The sequence below is a fragment of the Eriocheir sinensis genome, chromosome 59 (assembly GCF_024679095.1).
Source record: "Eriocheir sinensis breed Jianghai 21 chromosome 59, ASM2467909v1, whole genome shotgun sequence".
NCBI lineage: Eukaryota > Metazoa > Arthropoda > Malacostraca > Decapoda > Varunidae > Eriocheir > Eriocheir sinensis.
In genome coordinates this window covers 662501-681469 of record NC_066567.1, presented here as the reverse complement: position 1 = coordinate 681469, position 18969 = coordinate 662501, and the positions used below count along the sequence as shown (strand labels likewise).

The 18969-nt window shown below is 43.2% G+C and overlaps 1 protein-coding gene and 1 long non-coding RNA gene across 11 annotated transcripts in view; one reads left to right on the top strand and one right to left on the bottom strand.

Moving 5' to 3' along the window:
* Positions 1-18969, bottom strand: part of LOC126985249 (glutamate receptor ionotropic, kainate 2-like) — a 41480-nt gene that overhangs the window by 987 nt on the left and 21524 nt on the right. For 6 of the 10 annotated variants that reach the window (XR_007738439.1, XR_007738443.1, XR_007738440.1 and 3 more), the window contains exons 15-19: positions 13253-13450; positions 11155-11387; positions 10749-10855; positions 3627-3782; positions 119-3529 (exon numbers count right to left, since the gene is read on the bottom strand). Coding sequence is in view for 3 of the 10 variants with exons in the window: in XM_050839869.1 (XP_050695826.1) it covers positions 6947-7105; positions 8641-8799; positions 10749-10855; positions 11155-11387; positions 13253-13450; positions 17457-17594 (994 nt within the window). In the remaining 7 variants the exon portion in view is untranslated. Of the gene's footprint in view, positions 1-118; positions 3530-3626; positions 3783-6646; positions 7106-8640; positions 8800-10748; positions 10856-11154; positions 11388-13252; positions 13451-17456; positions 17595-18969 lie in introns of those variants that run through there. The other 4 variants (XM_050839868.1, XM_050839870.1, XM_050839869.1 and 1 more) reach the window with 3 other exon arrangements.
* On the top strand, positions 3791-6499 carry LOC126985251 (uncharacterized). Its single transcript, XR_007738446.1, has 2 exons — positions 3791-4652; positions 4809-6499. It is a non-coding gene; the product is annotated as an uncharacterized LOC126985251 (long non-coding RNA).

The following is an 18969-nucleotide window of genomic DNA, read 5'->3' as shown; positions in this document are numbered from 1 at the left end:
TCTGTCTATAACGAAAGCCCTGAATAACGCATTTCTATAACGGACTGTCTATAACGAAAGCTCTGACTAACGTATCTCTATAACGTAATCAGTTTGCATAGCGTAAACTTTAACTAACTTTTGTCTTGCTGTACTGTGGTGGGGGTATAACGTCTGTCTACAACGAAAGCTCTGACTAACGCATCTCTATAACGTAATCAGTCTGTATAACGTAATAAATGTGACTTACTTTAACTACTGCGCTGTCAAAGGTGATTATAAGCAAACATCCTCATAACGAAAGCTCTGACTAACGCATCTCTATAACGTAATCAGTCTGTGTAACGTAATAAATGGAACTTAATTTAACTACTATGCCATCAACGGTAATTATCAGAAAACCTCCACACGAACCTTACTTAATACGAATAATATCATATGAACAGCACTTAAGATTACACTAAATTTTAACGAATCGCCGAAACACAGATGAAATTTTGTTATATATATACTCATTAAGCTGACACGGGGTATATTTGGCTACTGAATCAGGATACGATACTCCTGAAACAACATCTAACACTTAAATATTACCCTAAATTTAACGAATCCCCGAACTTTAGATGACATTTTGAGTTATGTGAATACTCGTTGAAGTGTCAGGAGTATATTAGGCTATTCCATCCCGACACGTTACTCCATAAATAATTCTAATAAGCTCTACATCACACATTCCTCCTTGGCAAACCCTCGTATTGGTTCTTCACACATAACAAAACACCCCTGCACATCTATTAACTGGGGCTAGAAGGAGCTTTTAAAACAATATCGATCTCGTTGCGCTAAAGGATTCACTCTCCTTTGCAAATCCTGGTACTGGTTCTTCGTACATTACAGTACACCCTTGCACACCTAATAACCGGGGCTACAACACGCTTTAAACACACTATTGTATTGATGTCTTTCTGCTCTAGTATGTACATTGATTTAGCTTCCTGGCATTGCTTCATAACCTGGCTATAGGTAAACTCCTCCCATCACATTCTCTTATTCCTGCAACACATATTGAGACCTCTTTCCATGCTGAGAACCTCCAGCCTCCATTAATTATTAACTTATCTATTAGACAATTCTTCACATCCGATTCTTTTTCTAAGGTCTGCTAATACATACTGTTATTGTTATTAGACTATGAGTCCATCCATAACAGCTATATAAGCTGATTTTTTATCGAAAAAATAAATATTCACCTTAGTCGAGAGAGAGAGAGAGAGAGAGAGAGAGAGAGAGAGAGAGAGAGTATCCACATCACCGAGATATCCACTCAGGAAATTTAACAGCGTGAACGACTGGTCAGTATCGGTACCGATACCGAGCAGTCTGGTACGTGTACCGAACCGTTTAGCCGGTCCTGGTACCGGTACCTGCCCACCCCTACTACAGGTGGGGGCAGGGGGAGGGGGGAGGGAGGTTACGTCGCGTACATACACGTATTTTAGGGCGACCCTTGGCAAACACATCACTTGTGGTTTTGTGAGTGACGGAAAAATGCGCTCACTAGTCTTAAAACACAGCATTCAGGCAGCCAAGCAGGGAATAATGGCGTTCAGTATTGGTTGCATCAGCGGCGGAGCGCGGGGCCCGGAACCTCATCAACGGTAAACGGATCAAGACGGAACGCAACATTACACTGTGTGCCCTGGCGGGGGGTGACGCAGCGCAGGGACAGGCCTCCTACGTACCTGGCGGGGTCAACAAAGGCCAGGTCCAGGCAGTGGCGCGAAAATAGCGGAAAACTAGCCGCGCGTCGCCCCGGTGTTGGCGTCGCGTGCCACAAACACCCTCGGTAAACAAGCAGCTTGTCCTTAACGCCACAAATTCCCCCCATGGCAAAGAGAACACGGCTTTACAACCTTAAAAGTGACCTAAAAATGCATCACCATAAACAGAAGACGCCTAAAATAACAAATAAATAAATAATAAATGAATAACATCCGGGTACTCACCACCGCCACCACCATCACCTCCGCTGACGTTTTCACCTCCACAGCCACGATTTAAGGGTCATCCGGGTCACTTTCGCACACCATACATTCCTTGACCTCTCTATTACCCGCTGGAGAGGTCAGGTCGAGGTCAGGTCACGTTCTAGGCCGTTAAAGGTCAGTAAACACGAGTAACACCCCGCCGCGAGCACTGTTTGAACCATACTGCCGCGGCGGGGAGGGGGGGCAGAGTGTCGTACGGCTGCACCACATTGTCGTACGTACAGGGACGGAGCACAGAGTTAAATTTATCACTGTCTCGCCATCCGTCACCCTAAGATGGCCGCCAGTTGCTTCAAAATCCAGGCTCTGGGAACCCTCTATGTATATATCTCTGTGGGACGGAGTAGTCGTTTATTCGAACACACACTCAGCGTTGCCAAATTATCGTGCACATTGCACAGCATTTTCGTATTTTCTGACCGATAACTATTACAAAAACAAACAAACAAACAAACATCACTAAATAGGAGTTTTAACGCTAACTTCAATTTTCTATCGTTATTTTTTGTGTAGGTACGAGAGTTTGGGGCTTAAAAGTAATAAATAAAATGTGGTGAATACGATAATCTAGCAACGCTGCAGACAACCCTGTTCGAGGATGCAAATCTACCCACTGGAGAGGAAATACGCTTAACGACACCTCCGTAAACTTTCAAAGGACGCTGAACTGAAAGCAAAATGGCCTGGAACACATCGAATAATAACTTACATTAGGATACGGTAAAGGACCTTCCCTCTGAGCGGCGTGACGTCATGGCGCGGGAGGGTCAAACTGCCTTCCTTGCTATACTTATCTTTACCTTGGTTAAGATAATTATATGTATTGCCAAAACCGTTAGTCATTGGTGCTTTTATATATTAGTTATGGATACTCTCTTCCTCCTCCTCCTCCTCCTCCTCCTCCTCCTCCTCCTCCTCCTCATTCTACTCTAATCAGCGTCTTCCTTCTCCTACATTCTCTCCTTTCCTTTCTAACTTTCTTTCTCCTCCTTCTCTTCTTCTCTAACTGCTCCTCCTCCTCCTCCTCCTCCTCCTCTTCCTCCATTTCATTCTACTCTATCATCTTCTTTCTCCTCTCTCTTAAATTCCTCTCCCTTCTCTTCTTCTTCATCAGCTCCTTCTTCCTCTCCTTCCTCTCTTTCTCTCCTCTTTTCTCTCATTCCACATCTTCTTCCTCCTTCTCCTCTCCACTAACTTCCCCTCCTCCTCGTCCTCCTCCTCTCATTTTCCTCTCTCCTAAATTCATCTCCTTTTTCTTCCTCTCCTCTTTTCTCTCATTCCACAGCTTCTTCCTCCTTCTTCTCTCCACTAACTTCCCCTCCTCCTCCTCCTCCTCCCCCTCCTCGTCGTCACTTCTTCTCCGAGTAGCCGTAGTTGGAGAAATCGTAGATGGAGGAGGAGTCGGTGTGCGAGGGCGAGGCTTTCTTGCGGACGGGCTTCGAGTTTTCACGACAGCTGATAACGAAGAGGAGCTCCTTGCAGATCTCCTCCGTGAACGATACCTGAAGAAGAGGAGGAGGAGGAGGAGGAGGGTGAGTTAGTACAGGGTCCTCCACCATATACCGTCACCCTTCACCCTTCCCATCATCCACCACTCACCCCATCATCCGTAGCCAGTTTCCGCGCCTTCCACATGAATTCACAGCAGGCAACCAGCACGGCGCAGGCTATCCCACCTATCATCACGACGAAGACACCGCCCACGTTCTCTAGACCCAGTTCTGCTGCCGAGGCCGCGTCTTTCTTCACCTCCGTCTGTGCCCGCGTCAGGAGGGATGGGGGGGGAGGAGGAGGAGGGTTGGGAAAGGGGTGGTGGTGAAGGTGGTGGTTGGGGAAGAGATTGTGGTGGTGAATGAGTGTGTATGGGGTGTTGTGAGAGAGAGAGAGAGAGAGAGAGAGAGAGAGAGAGAGAGAGAGAGAGCATACACACACCACCAATCATGTATTCCGGACTCATCAACTCTCTCTCTCTCTCTCTCTCTCTCTCTCTCTGTAACGCTCTCGACGATTTTGCGTTGGCGGGGAGTCGAAACGAAGCACCATGAAGCACTACGCGACACACCGAAACACCGAACACACATACGAACGAACACTATTGGAACAGACTCTCTCGATGACGTTTCCTTTTCCTCCTTTTTTTTATCTATACGTGAAACTTTTGGAAGACTACATTACGAAACTGATACTGAAACACGATTAATACTTGTTTCACCTTATGATTCGGCGATGAATGAAACAGGAAAGAAAACTAATGTACGATGAGGGGGGGGGGGGGGTACTTTTTCATTCTTCATTTTTCTTCATAAGCGCGAAACTGGAAGGTGAAACTCGAAGAAACTATAGGAAGACGGAGTATAGTCAAAATATATTCCTTACACTTCTACGCTAAACCACGAAACCGGAATATAACAGCAAGGAAAGGGATGAAGGGAAGGGAATAACGAAAGGGGGCGGGGCTTATTCGCGAAGGTTATGTGAACGGAGCATAGTCGGATGATCTTTTCTTACAATGCGAAACAAAACTACGAAAGCGAGACAATACAGCGAACTTACTCAGGCATACGTTATAGGTCCACGAAACCGGAACATTACAGCAAGGGAAGGGGGCGGAGCTTGTTCGCGAAGGTTATGTAAACGGTGCATAATCAAGTGATCTTTTCTTACGATGCGACACAAAACTACGAAAGCGAGACAGTACAGCGAACTTAATCAGGCATACGTTATAGATCCACGAAACCGGAATATTACAGCAAGGGAAGGGGGTGGGGCTTGTTCGCGAAGGTTATGTGAACGAAGCATAAGTCAGATGATCTTACGATGCGACGAAATACTACGAAAACGATACAGTACAGCGAACTTAATCTGGCATACGCGAAGTAAAGGCAACGTTACCTGCTAGTTCATTAATATATTCGTGTATTTACAGAGCTTAAAGGTAACATAGTGTGTATTTAGAGGAAGGACTAAGGTGGGACTCGTATAAAACTAGTCATTACCAAGGCGAGTGTGTGTGTTTAGAGATGATAGATAAAGAAATATACAGATAGATAAATAGATTGATTGATAGATAAAGAAAGAAAGGAAGAAGGTAAGAAAGAAAGTAAAAAAGAAATTAAGAAAGAAAGAATGAATGAAAGAAAGAAATTAAGGAAGTGAATGTGACAAAGAAAGAAAGAAAAAAAGAAAGAAATTAAGAAAGTAAATGTAACAAAGAAATTAAGAGAAAGAAAGAATGAATGAATGAATGGATGAAAGAAATTGAAAAAGTAAGAAAGAATGAAATGAAGTAAATCAATTAAGAAAGAAGGAAATAGAAGAGAATTTAAGACTGAAAGAAAGAAACTGAAAAGAAAGAAAGAATGAAATGAAGTAAATCGATTAAGAAAGAAGGAAATAGAAGAGAATTTAAGACTGAAAGAAAGAAACTGAAAAGAAAGAAAGAATGAAGTAAATCGATTAAGAAAGAAGGAAATGAAAGGGAGAAATTGAGACAAAGCAAGAAACTGAAAAAGATAGAAAGGAATGAAAATTAAGAAAGAAAGAAAGAAATGAAAGAGAAATTATGATTGAAAGCAAGAAAATGAAAAAGAAAGACAAAAAGAATGAAAAAAGATAGACTGAAGATAGAAAGAAAAAAAGACAAAAAAAAAGAAAAAAAAGAAATAGGAAAAAGGGAAAAAGAAAACAAAAAAAGACAAAAAACAAAATAGAAAGAAAGAAAAAAGAAAGACAAAGAAAAAAGATAGAAAAAAAAGAAGATAGATGAGTTATCCTAAGCGTTGAACAAACACACACACACACACACACACACACACACACACACACACACACACACACACACACACACACACACACACACACAAATATCTAGCTATTACTGACATTATCTTCCTCCTAATAATATCTTCGTAGCGATATTACTAACACGATATTTCTTCATTAATTCAACTTCATCGCTTTTCTTCATTTTTTTTGTAATATAGAAAACGGGGGGCGGAGTATTTACAGAGCGGTGACTATTATAATATTGAAGAAGTAGTAGTAGTAGTAGTAGTAGTAGTAGTAGTAGTAGGAGGAGGAGGAGGAGGAGCTACGTCTGATATCCCACTAATGAGGACACACACATAGGATATAGGATAGGATAAGGATAGGAGAGGAAGGAAGGGAGGAGGAGGAGGAGGAGGAGGAGGAGGAGGAGAATCGATAACAAGGAATAGTGAAGGAAATATGTGTGAATGAATATGTAGAAAATGAATGAATGAATGAAGGAAGAGAAAGAAGAAGGAAAGAGAAGGAAGAGGAGGAAAAGAAACAAAAAAAGATGTAAAAAAAAGACAAGGAAAGAGTGAAAAGGAGAAATGAAAAGACGCAGAGAAAAAGAAAAAGAAAAAATCGGATTACGGAAAAAAAAAAGGAATGAAGGAAGAGTGAAAAAAACAAGCTGGCAAGGAAGGAAGGAAGGAAGGAAGGAAGGAAGGAAGGAAGGTCATATATGTAAGGATGGAAGGATACTATTGGTAGGATCATTTTCTATCCTAGTATCTGTTTTTGGGTCGTAGAAGGAAGGAAGGAAGGAAGGACGGAAGGAAGGACGGAAAGACGGAAAGAAAGAAGGAAGGAAGGAAGGACAATCATATATGGTAGGATATGGAAGGATGCTAATGGTAGGATCGCTTTCTGTCTGAGTATCCATAGTTAGGGTTAAGGAAGGAAGGAAAGAAGGAAGGACGGAAGGAAGGAAGGAATGCAGGAAGGTCATATATGTAAGAATGGAAGGATACTATTGGAAGGATCATTTTCTATCCTAATATCCGTTTTTGGGTCGTAGAAGGATGGAAGGAAGGAAGGAGAGGAAGGACGGAAGGAAGGAAGGCAGGACAGTCATATATAGTAGGATGTGGAAGAATACTATTGTAGGATCACTTTCTGTCCGAGTATCCGTAGTTGGGGGCGTAGGATCCGTATGTGAAGAGCGGCTCCTCAGGGGTGGGCGGGGCTTTCTTCCGGACGGGCTTAGTGTTACCAGAGCACTTCATAATGAACCTCACCTCACTACTGAGCTCATCACAGAACGAGGCCTGCGGGAAGGGAGAGAGAAGGGAGGGGAGTTATAGAAAGGGAAGGGAGAGAGAAGGGGAAGAGTTATAGAAAGGGAAGGGAGAGAGAAGGGGAAGAGTTATAGAAAGGGAAGGGAGAGAGAAGGGAGGGGAGTTATAGAAAGGGAAGGGAGAGAGAAGGGGAAGAGTTATAGAAAGGGAAGGGAGAGAGAAGGGGAAGAGGTATAGAAAGGGAAGGGAGAGAGAAGGGGAAGAGGTATAGAAAGGGAAGGGAGAGAGAAGGAGGGAGTTATAGAAAGGGAAGGAGAGAGAAGGGAAGAGTTATAGAAAGGAAGGGAGAGAGAAGGAGGAGTTATAGAAAGGGAAGGGAGAGAGAAGGGGAAGAGTTATAGAAAGGGAAGGGAGAGAGAAGGGAGGGGAGTTATAGAAAGGGAAGGGAGAGAGAAGGGAGGGGAGTTATAGAAAGGGAAGGGAGAGAGAAGGGGAGGAGTTATAGAAAGGGAAGGGAGAGAGAAGGGGAAGAGGTATAGAAAGGGAAGGGAGAGAGAAGGGAGGGGAGTTATAGAAAGGGAAGGGAGAGAGAAGGGGAAGAGTTATAGAAAGGGAAGGGAGAGAGAAGGGGAGGAGTTATAGAAAGGGAAGGGAGAGAGAAGGGAGAGTGAGAAAAGAGAGGGGAAGGAAGAAAGGGAGAACTTGAAGGAAAGGAGAAGGGAGATGGAGTAATAGGGAGGGAGAGAAACAAAGGGGAGAAGAGGGAGGGAGAAGAAAAATGAGGTAAGGGAGGGTAACAAACAGAAAACAGGGAGACAGTGAAAGGGAGAGAAAAACAGAGAGAAAAAGGGAGGAACTTCAGTAAAAAAAAGTATTGCAATTTATCGGCAAAAAAACAAAAAAAACATTCAATTCATCTATTTTAATCATTGTCTATCAACTAATCTACCTCTAATTAAGACTTACCTGTGATACATAATTAGTTAGTTATATTAATAAGAAACACGCATTTGAAGTAGTATTTTTATTATTATTATTAGCAGTAGTAACAGTAGTAGTAGTAGTAGTAGTAGTAGTAGTAGTAGTAACATTAGTAGTAGTAGTAGTAGTAGTAGTAGTAGTAGTAGTAGTAGTAGTAGTAGTAGCTCTTTCTATCAATCTATCTATCTATCTATCTATCTATCGATCTATTAAATAATTCATGCCAGGAACTTCTGAAAGGTAAATCTCTCTCTCATCATCTTTTTTTCTATATTTTCCTCGACACGCACACACACAAAAACACACCCCACCCCACACACACACACACACACACACCTTCACCCCGATACATCAGCTTTTTTATATATTTTCACCGACACGCACACTCACAAAAACACACCCCACCCCACCCCACACACACACACACACCCCTTCACCCCGACACATCAGCTTTTTTTTATATTTTCACCGACACGCACACACACAAACACACACACACAAACACACCATTCCCACCCCCTACCCCCACACACACACCCTTTCACACCCTCACCCCCCTCACACCCCTTCACCCCAATACTCACGCTCTCATCGGTGGCTAAGTCTCGGGCATTCCACATGAATTCACAAATGGCCATCAGCGCTGCCACGGCCATACCCCCGATTAGGACCACGAAAACGCCGCCCACGTTCGCCAGCCCGAGCTCAGCCGCCCCGCTTGACTTGGTGGACGAAGCTTCACTCTGCTCCCCGCGAAGTAGTGATGGTTGTAGTAGTAGTAGTAGTGGTGGTGATGGTGGTGATGGTGTGTGTTTTGTGGTTGTGATATGTTTGTTTTGTTTTGCTCTTTGTTTTGTTTTGTTTTGTGTTTTTCTTCTTGTTTTTTTCTTCGTTTGTGGTTGGGGTTGGTAATGATGGAGTGTTTTTTTTGTGGGTTTTTTTTATGTATTTTTTTTCTTCTTTTCTTGTTTTTTTTTTATTTTTGGGGGGGTTGTTTTGTTTTCCTATTTTTTGTCTTCTTGTTGTTCTTGTTCTTGTTGTTCTTGCTCTTCTTCCTTTCTTTGTTCTTCTTCTTCTTCTTCTTCTTCTTCTTCTTCTTCTTCTTCTTCTTCTTCTTCTTCTTCTTTTCCTTTTTCTTCATCAGTTTGTTATTCTTCTTCATTCTTTTCTTGGTCTTCCTCTTCTTCTTCTTTTTCTTCTTCTTCTTCTTCTTCTTCTTCTTCTTCTTTTTCTTCTGTCTTCTTCCGCTTATTCTTCATCACTTTCTTCATCTTCTTTATATCCTTTTCCTTCCCTTCATTATCTTCTTCATCTTCTCATCCCCATCATCACCATCATCATCATTATCATTGCCCAGATTGTAACGAGTGAGTGAGTGAGTGAGTGAGTGAGTGAGAGTGAGTGTGGGTGTAATACTAGTCAAATTAAAGACAGGTATATATATGTCAGGTGTGATGAATGACGAAGGAGATGAAGAAGGAATTTGATGATAAAGGGAAGGAAGAGAAGGAGGAGTGGGTGATGGAAAAGGAAGAGGAGGAGGAAGAGGAAGAGGAGGAGGAGGAGGAGGAGGAGGAGGAAGGGTAGATGGGGGGGAAGGTAAGAGAGACTGGGGTGAGGGATTTCGAGGGATTTCTTGGGGAGGAGGTGGAAGAGGAGGAGGAGGTGGAGGTGGAGGAGGAAGTGGAGGAGGACGAGGTGGCATGGATGAAGAAAAAGGTCATTCCACATGCCAACACACACACACACACACACACACACACACACACACACACACATACACACACACACACACACACACACACACACACACAAATAGGTAAGGTTAACATGGGAAAGAAAATAATAGGAAATAAAAAAAAGGAGGAGGAGGAGGAGGAGGAGGAGGAGGAGGAGGAGGAGCAGTGTTAGTGGTGGTTGAAGAAGAAATAGTGGTAGTGATCTCTCTCTCTCTCTCTCTCTCTCTCTCTCTCTCTCTCTCTCTCTCTCTCTCTCTCTCTCTCTCTCTCTCTCTCTCTCTCTCTCTCTCCCTGGAAAAAAGAAGGTTCAGGAGCAGCAATAACAACAACAACAACAACAATAATAAATAAAAACAACAACAACAACAGGAGCCAGTCAGCTGATCCAAGATGGCCGCCTTGATGACGTCACCCGCTTTGTTGTTGTTTTTTTACCTAAATTCAGAAAAAAACGAAGAAAATATGAATGGTCTGTTTTTTTTCTTAATAATAAATAAAAAGAAAAGAAAAAGGAGTAAAAAAAGATAATGAAGAAAGAATAGGAGAAAATATCACACACACACACACACACACACACACACACACACACACACATACATACATACACGCACTGTTCTTAAGTGCGTGTATGTGTGTATGTATGTATGTGTGTGTGTGTGTGTACGTATGTGTGTTTTCAATCTCGGGGTCCGTCACGTGTAGTCCGTCGACCTGATATGATTAAAAAAAAAAAGAGAGAAAAATGGCAAAAAATACGATTAATAGAGATAGGAAGGAAGGAAGGAAGGAAGGGAGGAAGGTAGGAAGGAAGGAAGGAAAGAGTGAAGGAGGAACCAGACGGTCACTTCCTTCACCCTTCCACTCCCCAAGGAACACAAAGAAATGAAGGAAGAATCAAAGAAACAAAGAAAAGGAAGGAGTGAAGGAATGAAGGAAGCAGAGGGAGTCCTTACCATGCATCCTCCTTCTCCTTTCCACCATTTGTCCTTCAGTCGATGCAGCGTCCCGTTTTCCTTCAGTCTCAATATGGCGGAGCTGATCTTGTCCGTGTAGGGGGAGCCTGGGGGCGGGAGGAGGGGTGAGGGAGTGGACTGGGCAGGGGTGGAGTAATCGTATTCGGTATTTGTATTCGAATACATTCCAATATTGTATTCGTATTCGTTGGAATTTGATGTGTTCCTATTCGAATACACGACTCTGGTATTTACTCGATTCCCGGAAGGAGGCAAAGGGAAGCAGAGGAGTGAAGGGTCTTATAGCAGAGGGGGAAATAAGGGGATGGGGTGGAGGGGAAAGATGGGGGGAGAGCGATACAGCACACACACACACACACACACACACACACACACACACACACACCTTGAGGCAGAGCAATCCCGTAACTCTTAGAATCCAGCAGGCCGCCAATCTGCATGAGGTCACAGTTCCTCTCCACCACGTACTCGATCGACGAGGACTCCATCAGGAAGGCGTACATGCCCTTGGACTTGGCCGCGCGCTCCACGCCGTCGTCATTGCTCTTGGTGAAGACTGTAGGGCGGGCGTTTGACATGGTGGTCCACATCCTCATATAGGTGGGGATGTTGCTGTCCCTGAAGAAGTGGATGAAGGAGGGGATTGAGTAGGATGGAAGTGGATCAGGAGGAGGTTGTACAGAGTCAATGCTTAGAAGAATTGATGATAGACGATGTAATAGACGGTTTTGAAAATTAAGAATGAAGAAAGGTGGAAAAAAAATGAGTGTTTCTGTCCCTGAAGAAGTGGAAGGAGGGAATTGAGTAGGATGGAAGGGGTTCAGGAGGAGGTTGTATAGAGTCAGTGCTTAGAAGAATTGATGATAGACGATGTAATAGATGGTTTTGAGAGTTTGGGATGAAGAAAAGTGAGACAAATAGGATTTTACTGTCCCTGAAGAAGTGGAAGAAGGAGGGGATTGAGTAGGATGGAAGTGGATCAGGAGGAGGTTGTACAGAGTCAATGCTTAGAAGAATTGATGATAGACGATGTAATAGACGGTTTTGAGAGTTTGGGATGAAGAAACGTGGAAAAAAATGAGTGATGCTGTCCCTGAAGAAGTGGAAGGAGGGAATTGAGTAGGATGGAAGGGGATCAGGAGGAGGTTGTATAGAGTCAATGCTTAGAAGAATAGATGTAATAGACGGTTTTGAAAGTTTGGGAGGAAGAAATGTGAGCAAAATAGGATCTTACTGTCCCTGAAGAAGTTGAAGAAGGGGATTGAGTAAGATGAAGGGTGCTGTGTAGAAGGTTAGAATGACCGTTTAGAAGAATAGATGATAGACAATAGATGATAGACGACATAATAGACAGTTTTGCAAGTTGGGGGATGAAGAGAGGTGGAAAATATAGGGCGTTGCGGTCCCTGAAGAAGTTGAAGAAGGGGATTGAGTAAGATGAACGGTGCTGTGTAGAGGGTTAGAATGACCGTTTAGAAGAATAGATGATAGATAATAATAGATGGCAGAACATTTAATAGCCACAGTTTTGTAAGTTTGGGGTGAAGAGGTAAAAAAAATAGGGTGTTTCTGTCCCTGAAGGAGTGGAAGAAGAAGAAGACTAAGATGAACGGTGATCAGATTATACACTAAAGTCAATCCTTAGAAGAATAGAATAGACGCAAGAATAGACGAGAGAATATTGTAATAGACACAGTTTTGGAAATTAAAGATGAAGAGGGGTGAAAATTGTGTGATATAGAGTTAGGTGAAAAATAAAGGCGAAAGAATAAAAACAATAAAAAAAACAAAATAAACACAATAAATACAATGACACGCACACACAAACACACACACACATATAAAGAAAACAATAAACAAGAAAACAAACCAATAAGAAAACAATAAGAAAATGATAACTAAAATGACAGAGAAGAAAACAAGGTAAAAAAAATGAAAAATGAAAAATTGAAAAAAGAAGAGGACAGTAACCTTAGCGAATAGGAGGAGGAGGAGGAGGAGGAGGAGGAGGAGGAGGAGGAGGCGACGTGGGAGGAAGTTTCAGTGTAGCGGTACAGACGACGTTGCAATGTGGCGGCCGGGGTTGTGTGTACCAGCCAGTGACGGTTCTGTACGCCCGGGGGTACACACACACACACACACACACACACACACACACACACACACACACACACATATACCCCTTCCCCCACATACACACACATACATACATCGCCCCCTCCCACCCCCTCCCCCTCCTTCCCCCCCTTCCCTACCTTTAATAAATTTGTCATAGGGATGATTTTGAAATGTTATATATTTGAATGAAGAGAAAAAATTGTGTGTTTGGGTTTGGATTTGCTCTCTCTCTCTCTCTCTCTCTCTCTCTCTCTCTATCTATGCATTTATCTCTCCCTATCTATCTATCTATCTATCTATCTATCTATCTCTCTATGCATTTATCTCTCCCTATCTATCTATCTATCTATCTATCTGTCACGTACATGAAGAAGTTGTACGTCGACCCGTCCCTCTTGCAGCCATATTTGATCTTCGTCTGCTTGGCCAGGTCCTCCGCGCTCTCGATAGGGGCGTCCATGCGCTCGACCGTGAGGAAAGCAGCGAGGTTGGCCGTGTAGGACGAGATCATGATGAGCGTGAAGAACCACCAGATGCCGGCCACGATACGGGTTGACACGGCCCTGGCGGATTTCGGGGGTGGAGGGGGCGGGAGAAAGGGACGAAGGGGAATGGAAGAGGGGGTGGAAAGGTGGATTTAGGGAAGGATTGAAGGGCAGAAGGGGGAAAGAGGGGAAAGGGAGTGGAGAGGAACGGAAAAGCGGGACATTGGAGTATAGAAGAGGGGGTGGAAAAGTGGATTTAGGGAAGGATTGAAGGGCAGAAGGGGGAAAGAGGGGAAAGGGAGTGGGGAGGAACGGAAAAGCGGGACATTGGAGTATAGAAGAGGGGGTGGAAAAGTGGGTTATAGGGAAGGATTGAAGGGGAAGAGGGGGAAAAGAATGGAAAGGGGGTGGGGAAGGATGGGAAGAGAGGACGAAGGGGAATAGAAGAGGGGTGGAAAAGGTGGATATAGGGAAGGATTGAAGGGGAAGAGGGGGAAAAGAATGGAAAGGGGATGGGGAAGGATGGGAAGAGAGGACGAAGGGGAATAGAAGAGGGGTGGAAAAGGTGGATTTAGAACAGAATAAGAGGGAAAGAGGAGGAGAAAAGAAGAGACAGGAGATGTAGAAAACGGGGGGGGGGGGGCAGATTTCGGGTGGGGGGAGGAGAAGGAGGAGGAGCAGGAGAGAGGAGGAGGAGGAGGATTAGGAGGAGAGAAAAATATATTACTTACAAAATATAAATGAAAAAAAATCTAACACATAACACTCAACACAGACTACTACTACTACTACTACTACTACTACTACTACTACTACTACTACTACTACTACTACTACTACTACTACTACTACTATTACTACAGCGGTGTCAGGCAGGTCCAGGTACTAACGGCCACTCCTAGTCAACCACTTTCACAACCACCACCACCACCACCACCTCACCTGCCCCCCCCCACCCCCACCCCTCTACCTGTTCTATACACGTCATTGAAGTTGTTGTCGTTATTATTATTTTTTTCATTGTTGTTGTAGTTGTTGTTGTTGTTGGCGGGGATGTAAGTGTGTGTGTGTGTGTGTGTGTGTGTGTGTGTGTGTGTGTGTGTGTGTGTGTGTGTGTGTGTGTGCGCTGGCATAACCCCAAGGCCTCCTCCACGTGGCTTCTCTCTCTCTCTCTCTCTCTCTCTCTCTCTCTCTCTCTCTCTCTCTCTCTCTCTCTCTCTTTATCTATCTATCTATCTATCTATCTACGCTCATACATACATACATACACACACACGTACAGACAAAACAAAAACAACAACAACAACAACAACAACAACACTCTCACACACACACACACACATGCAGAGAAGAAAATTAACACGTACGCACATACACACACACACACACACACACACACACACACACACACACACACACACACACACACACACACACATGCACGTTAATCACAGCACACGCACATACACATAAACAAATAAACAAACAAACAAACATGCGGTCAAGCAAAGCAAGAAGAAAAGCGAAGCAAGAAATTTTCAAACAACAACCAAAAAAAAGAAAATCCAAGAAAGAAACAAGAAAAAATGTGAGAAATGTGAAAAAATGTGAAAAAATCTGAGCAAATGTGAAAAAAAAAAGTGAAAAAATGAGAAATAATGAAAAAAATGTGAAAAAAATGTGAAAAATGTTAAAAAATGTAAAAATAATGTGAAAAAACACCAAAAATTAAATAAAATAATGAAAAAAAATCTTGTGAATTATCAAAAAAAAATATATATAAAAACACCATCAAAATATATATAGTAAAAATAAAAATCAAAATTGACACCTTTCTCATACCTGTCCTTTTCCTGTTATTTTTTTTCTTAATCCAAACTCGAATGCGGTAAAAAAATGAAAAAAATCCCATTATCATTATCATTATCATTAACGTTATCATTATTATTATTATTATTATTATTATTATTATTATTATATTATTGCTACTTACTACGACTACTGTGCTTTGCTGTAGAGAGAGAGAGAAGGTACGCTGGCAGCTCATCTACGAAACAAGAGATAGATAGATAGATAGATAGGTAGATAGATAGAGAGGTAGACTATTGTATATACACATTGAAAGATAGGTGAAAAATTAGACTCGTAGATAGATAGATTGACAGATATACAGATAGATAGATATACATACATACATACATACACACAAGCATAGTCAGGTAAATAGGTGAATATACATGTATGGTACAAGGGATGCAACAGGAGGAGGAGGAGGAGGAAAGAGAGAGGACAATCAAAATGAACCCTTACTCTACCCTCCGTCTCCGCAAGTGTAGCCAAACAAGAACTCATTCGATGGTGACAGTTTCGGCGCTTTGGTAATTTCGGCAAAGTTTAGTTCTCGAGTTCGTATCTTCAGACTTTTCGGCGCCTCGGTTCGTCTGTTTGAAGAGCCTCTCCTGGAAGCTGCTGGGATGTTCAAGGCTTGTTTTGTGATGCTAGTGATAGTGATTGATTTATCTTTATGGCCACTCCTCTCTATTCCTCCATTTCGGCCATTCTTTTGGGGAGCAGCGAGTAGCGGGCTTTGTTTTATTATGGTTTTCTTTTTGTGTGCCCTTGAGCTGTCTCCTTTGTTGTAAAAAAAAAAAAGAATCTATTCAGGAGCAGTAAGTAGCGGGCTTTTTTTCTCATTATTGTTTTTGTTGTTGTTTTTACGCCCTTGAACTGTCTCCTTTGCAGTAAAAAAAAATAAAAAATAAAAAATAAAAAAGCTTTATTCCACTTTTGCATGTTGGACGGGACAATCACCCATGTCTACCCGGTTAACCTTCTCTGTGGTTTTGGGAGAGTCGTAATGGCAGCCCGGTATGTTTAAGAATATGACTCATGAACTGTTTTGTGATGCCAATGATTACCCGGTTAACCTTCTCCGTGGTTTTGGGAGAGTCGTAATGGCAGCCGGATATGTCTAACCCGGTAACTGCGGGGATCGTGTTTCTTAATGGTCCCTCTAAGCGAGAAAAATGAGAAAAAAATCATCACTCACACAAACCATTTCATAATATATATCAATGCATTTGTGATCAGTTTATGTATCATCTATTTTTGGGGGTTTATATCATGGCACAAATTTGGCCCGTCGCTGCTACACGGTAAAGCCACAAATTTGGCCCGTCGCTGCTACACGGTAAAGCCACAAATTTGGCCCGTCGCTGCTACACGGTAAAGCCACAAATTTGGCCCGTCGCTGCTACACGGTAAAGCCACAAATTTGGCCCGTCGCTGCTACACGGTAAAGCCACAAATTTGGCCCGTCGCTATTACCGGGTTAAGAATATGAATCATGAACTGTTTTGTGCTGCCAGCGAAACCCGGTTAACCTTCTCTGTGGCGTTGGGAAATAGTCGTATAATGGGAACCCGATACGTTTAAGAATATAAATTTTGGTCTCTACTTTTATTTTTCGGCAATATTTAGGTTTTTGCCTCCCTCCTTTTTTCATTATTCTTATTTTACCATCACTTTTTTTCACATCAGTATCAAAATCATCCACTTCACGCTGTCACGATCAAGGAGTAAGAGATAGACAAACTCCCGAAGCATACATTTGACAAGGGTTTTATTTTTCGGCAATATTTAGGTTTTTGTCTCCCTCCTTTTTTCATTATTCTTATTTTACCATCACTTTTTTTCACACCAGTATCAAAATCATCCACTTCACGCTGTCACGATCAAGGAGTAAGAGATAGACAAACTCCCGAAGCATACATTTGACAAGGCTTTCACAGGAATTCGCGGCATTTCCAGGGGTAGTTTCATGACCCTGGTGGCAGTTTAACCCTTCTTATGTAACATGAACCTAAGAGAGCACTCATTAGAACCCGACTGATCTCCTTTTCGGCCTTTGAAAATAGATAATGTGAAAGATGGAAGCGTTTGAGAGTACCAAGTTACTACCAACCAAGCGCCTGAAGCTACTGCCATCTGGTGAGCCTTGTTTGTGCTAGACTCGCTGCAGGGGGGACGGACGCAGCACCCTACACTATCTAACAACAGCACCAGCCTAGCGAGCGAGCCTTACTTGGGGGCAATATCGGATCCCTGCTGCATAACGGATCCGATCGTGAACCAGAACGCATTGCTGAGACTGATCGAGTTCTCCAGTTCCTCGGGGTCCTGGATGCAAGGGTGCGGGTTGTCCCATTCCTGAGGGGCAACTCTGCAACGACAGCCGATAGCGACATAGAGACAGGGACAGGGATAGGGGAAAGGGATAGGGGGTAGGGGGGGTATGTGTTTGTGTGTACGTGTGTGGGTTGTTTGGGGTGGAAATGGTAATGGTTTGTGTTGCTTGTCTCCTTATGTGTTTGTTTTCTTTGTGTGTGTTTGTGTGTGTCTTTGTGTGTATTGATGTGTTAGTCTAGGAAAGGAACAATTGATTATGATTTGTTTTCTTAGTTTTCTCTGTTATTTTTCTTTTTTGTGTGGTGTATGTATGAGTTTATGTGTGCGTAAGTGTGTATGCGTGTGTGTGTGTGATGTGTGTCTGTATGTGTGTGTGTGTGTGTGTGTGTGTGTGTGTGTGTGTGTGTGTGTGTGTGTGTGTGTGTGTGTGTGTGTGTGTGTGTGTGTGTGTGTGTGTGTGTGTGTGTGTGTGTGTGTGTGTGTGTGTGTGTGTGTGTGTGTGTGTGTGTGTGTGTGTGTGTGTGTGTGTGTGTGTGTAGGTCGGGACACAGGGATCGTAATGGTCTGCGCTCGTCTGTTCCTTCTCTTTGGCAGGTCCGGCTGTGCCTTCGCGCCCGGCTGTGTCTGTTGAGAGTTCTCTGGCTGTTAGGGACGGGAAGCTTGGGTGAGGCTGACCACTTAAATATATTGCTACTTTTATGTCCTTACTAATAAACAACGTCATTTAATTGCATTCTTCCTTTCCTTTTCCTTTCCTTTCCATTACCTATCTGTATAAGGTGAAAGATAGATTTGTTTTGGTAGGTAAATGAAAAAGGAAAGTGTTCTAAGTAGCAACTGTTTGACGTTAGTTTTAGACAATTTTAAAGATTTGTTTCCTTTGGTTTATGAAAAGACTAAAGTTTCAGAACACATCAGTAAGGTCAACCTCAGAATCCAAGCCTCCCTCTTCGCTGTGTTCGTCGCGTTCCGATTAACTTGACGGACAGGCTCCTCCCCTTCACCCCTTCCGAGGCACGTGATTGGTCGAGCACCGGCAAGCCACGCCCCTGACCCCGCCCCCGAGGCACATGATTGGAGGAACGCTCTTTGGTGGAAGCCGCTGATTGGTGGGAAGGAGGAAGGGGAAGGGTGAAGCGGAGCCGACGAGTTAATCTGAACACACACAACAGGCAAGGTCAGGAGGTGAGGTCAAAGAGGGTGAACTTTGACCTGACCTCGGAGTAAGAAAACGTAAATAAAATGCAGCCAACCAATCAGGAGAGGGTTAAGCTGGCGCGGGTCACGTGGTCTGGTCGAAGCTGTGGTCAAAGTGGTAACAGTGAAAATAACTAAGATAAAAAGGTCAAGAGGTCAGATTGAGATGATACATACACATGGGCTGACGGGAGGACACGGGACACAGGCTG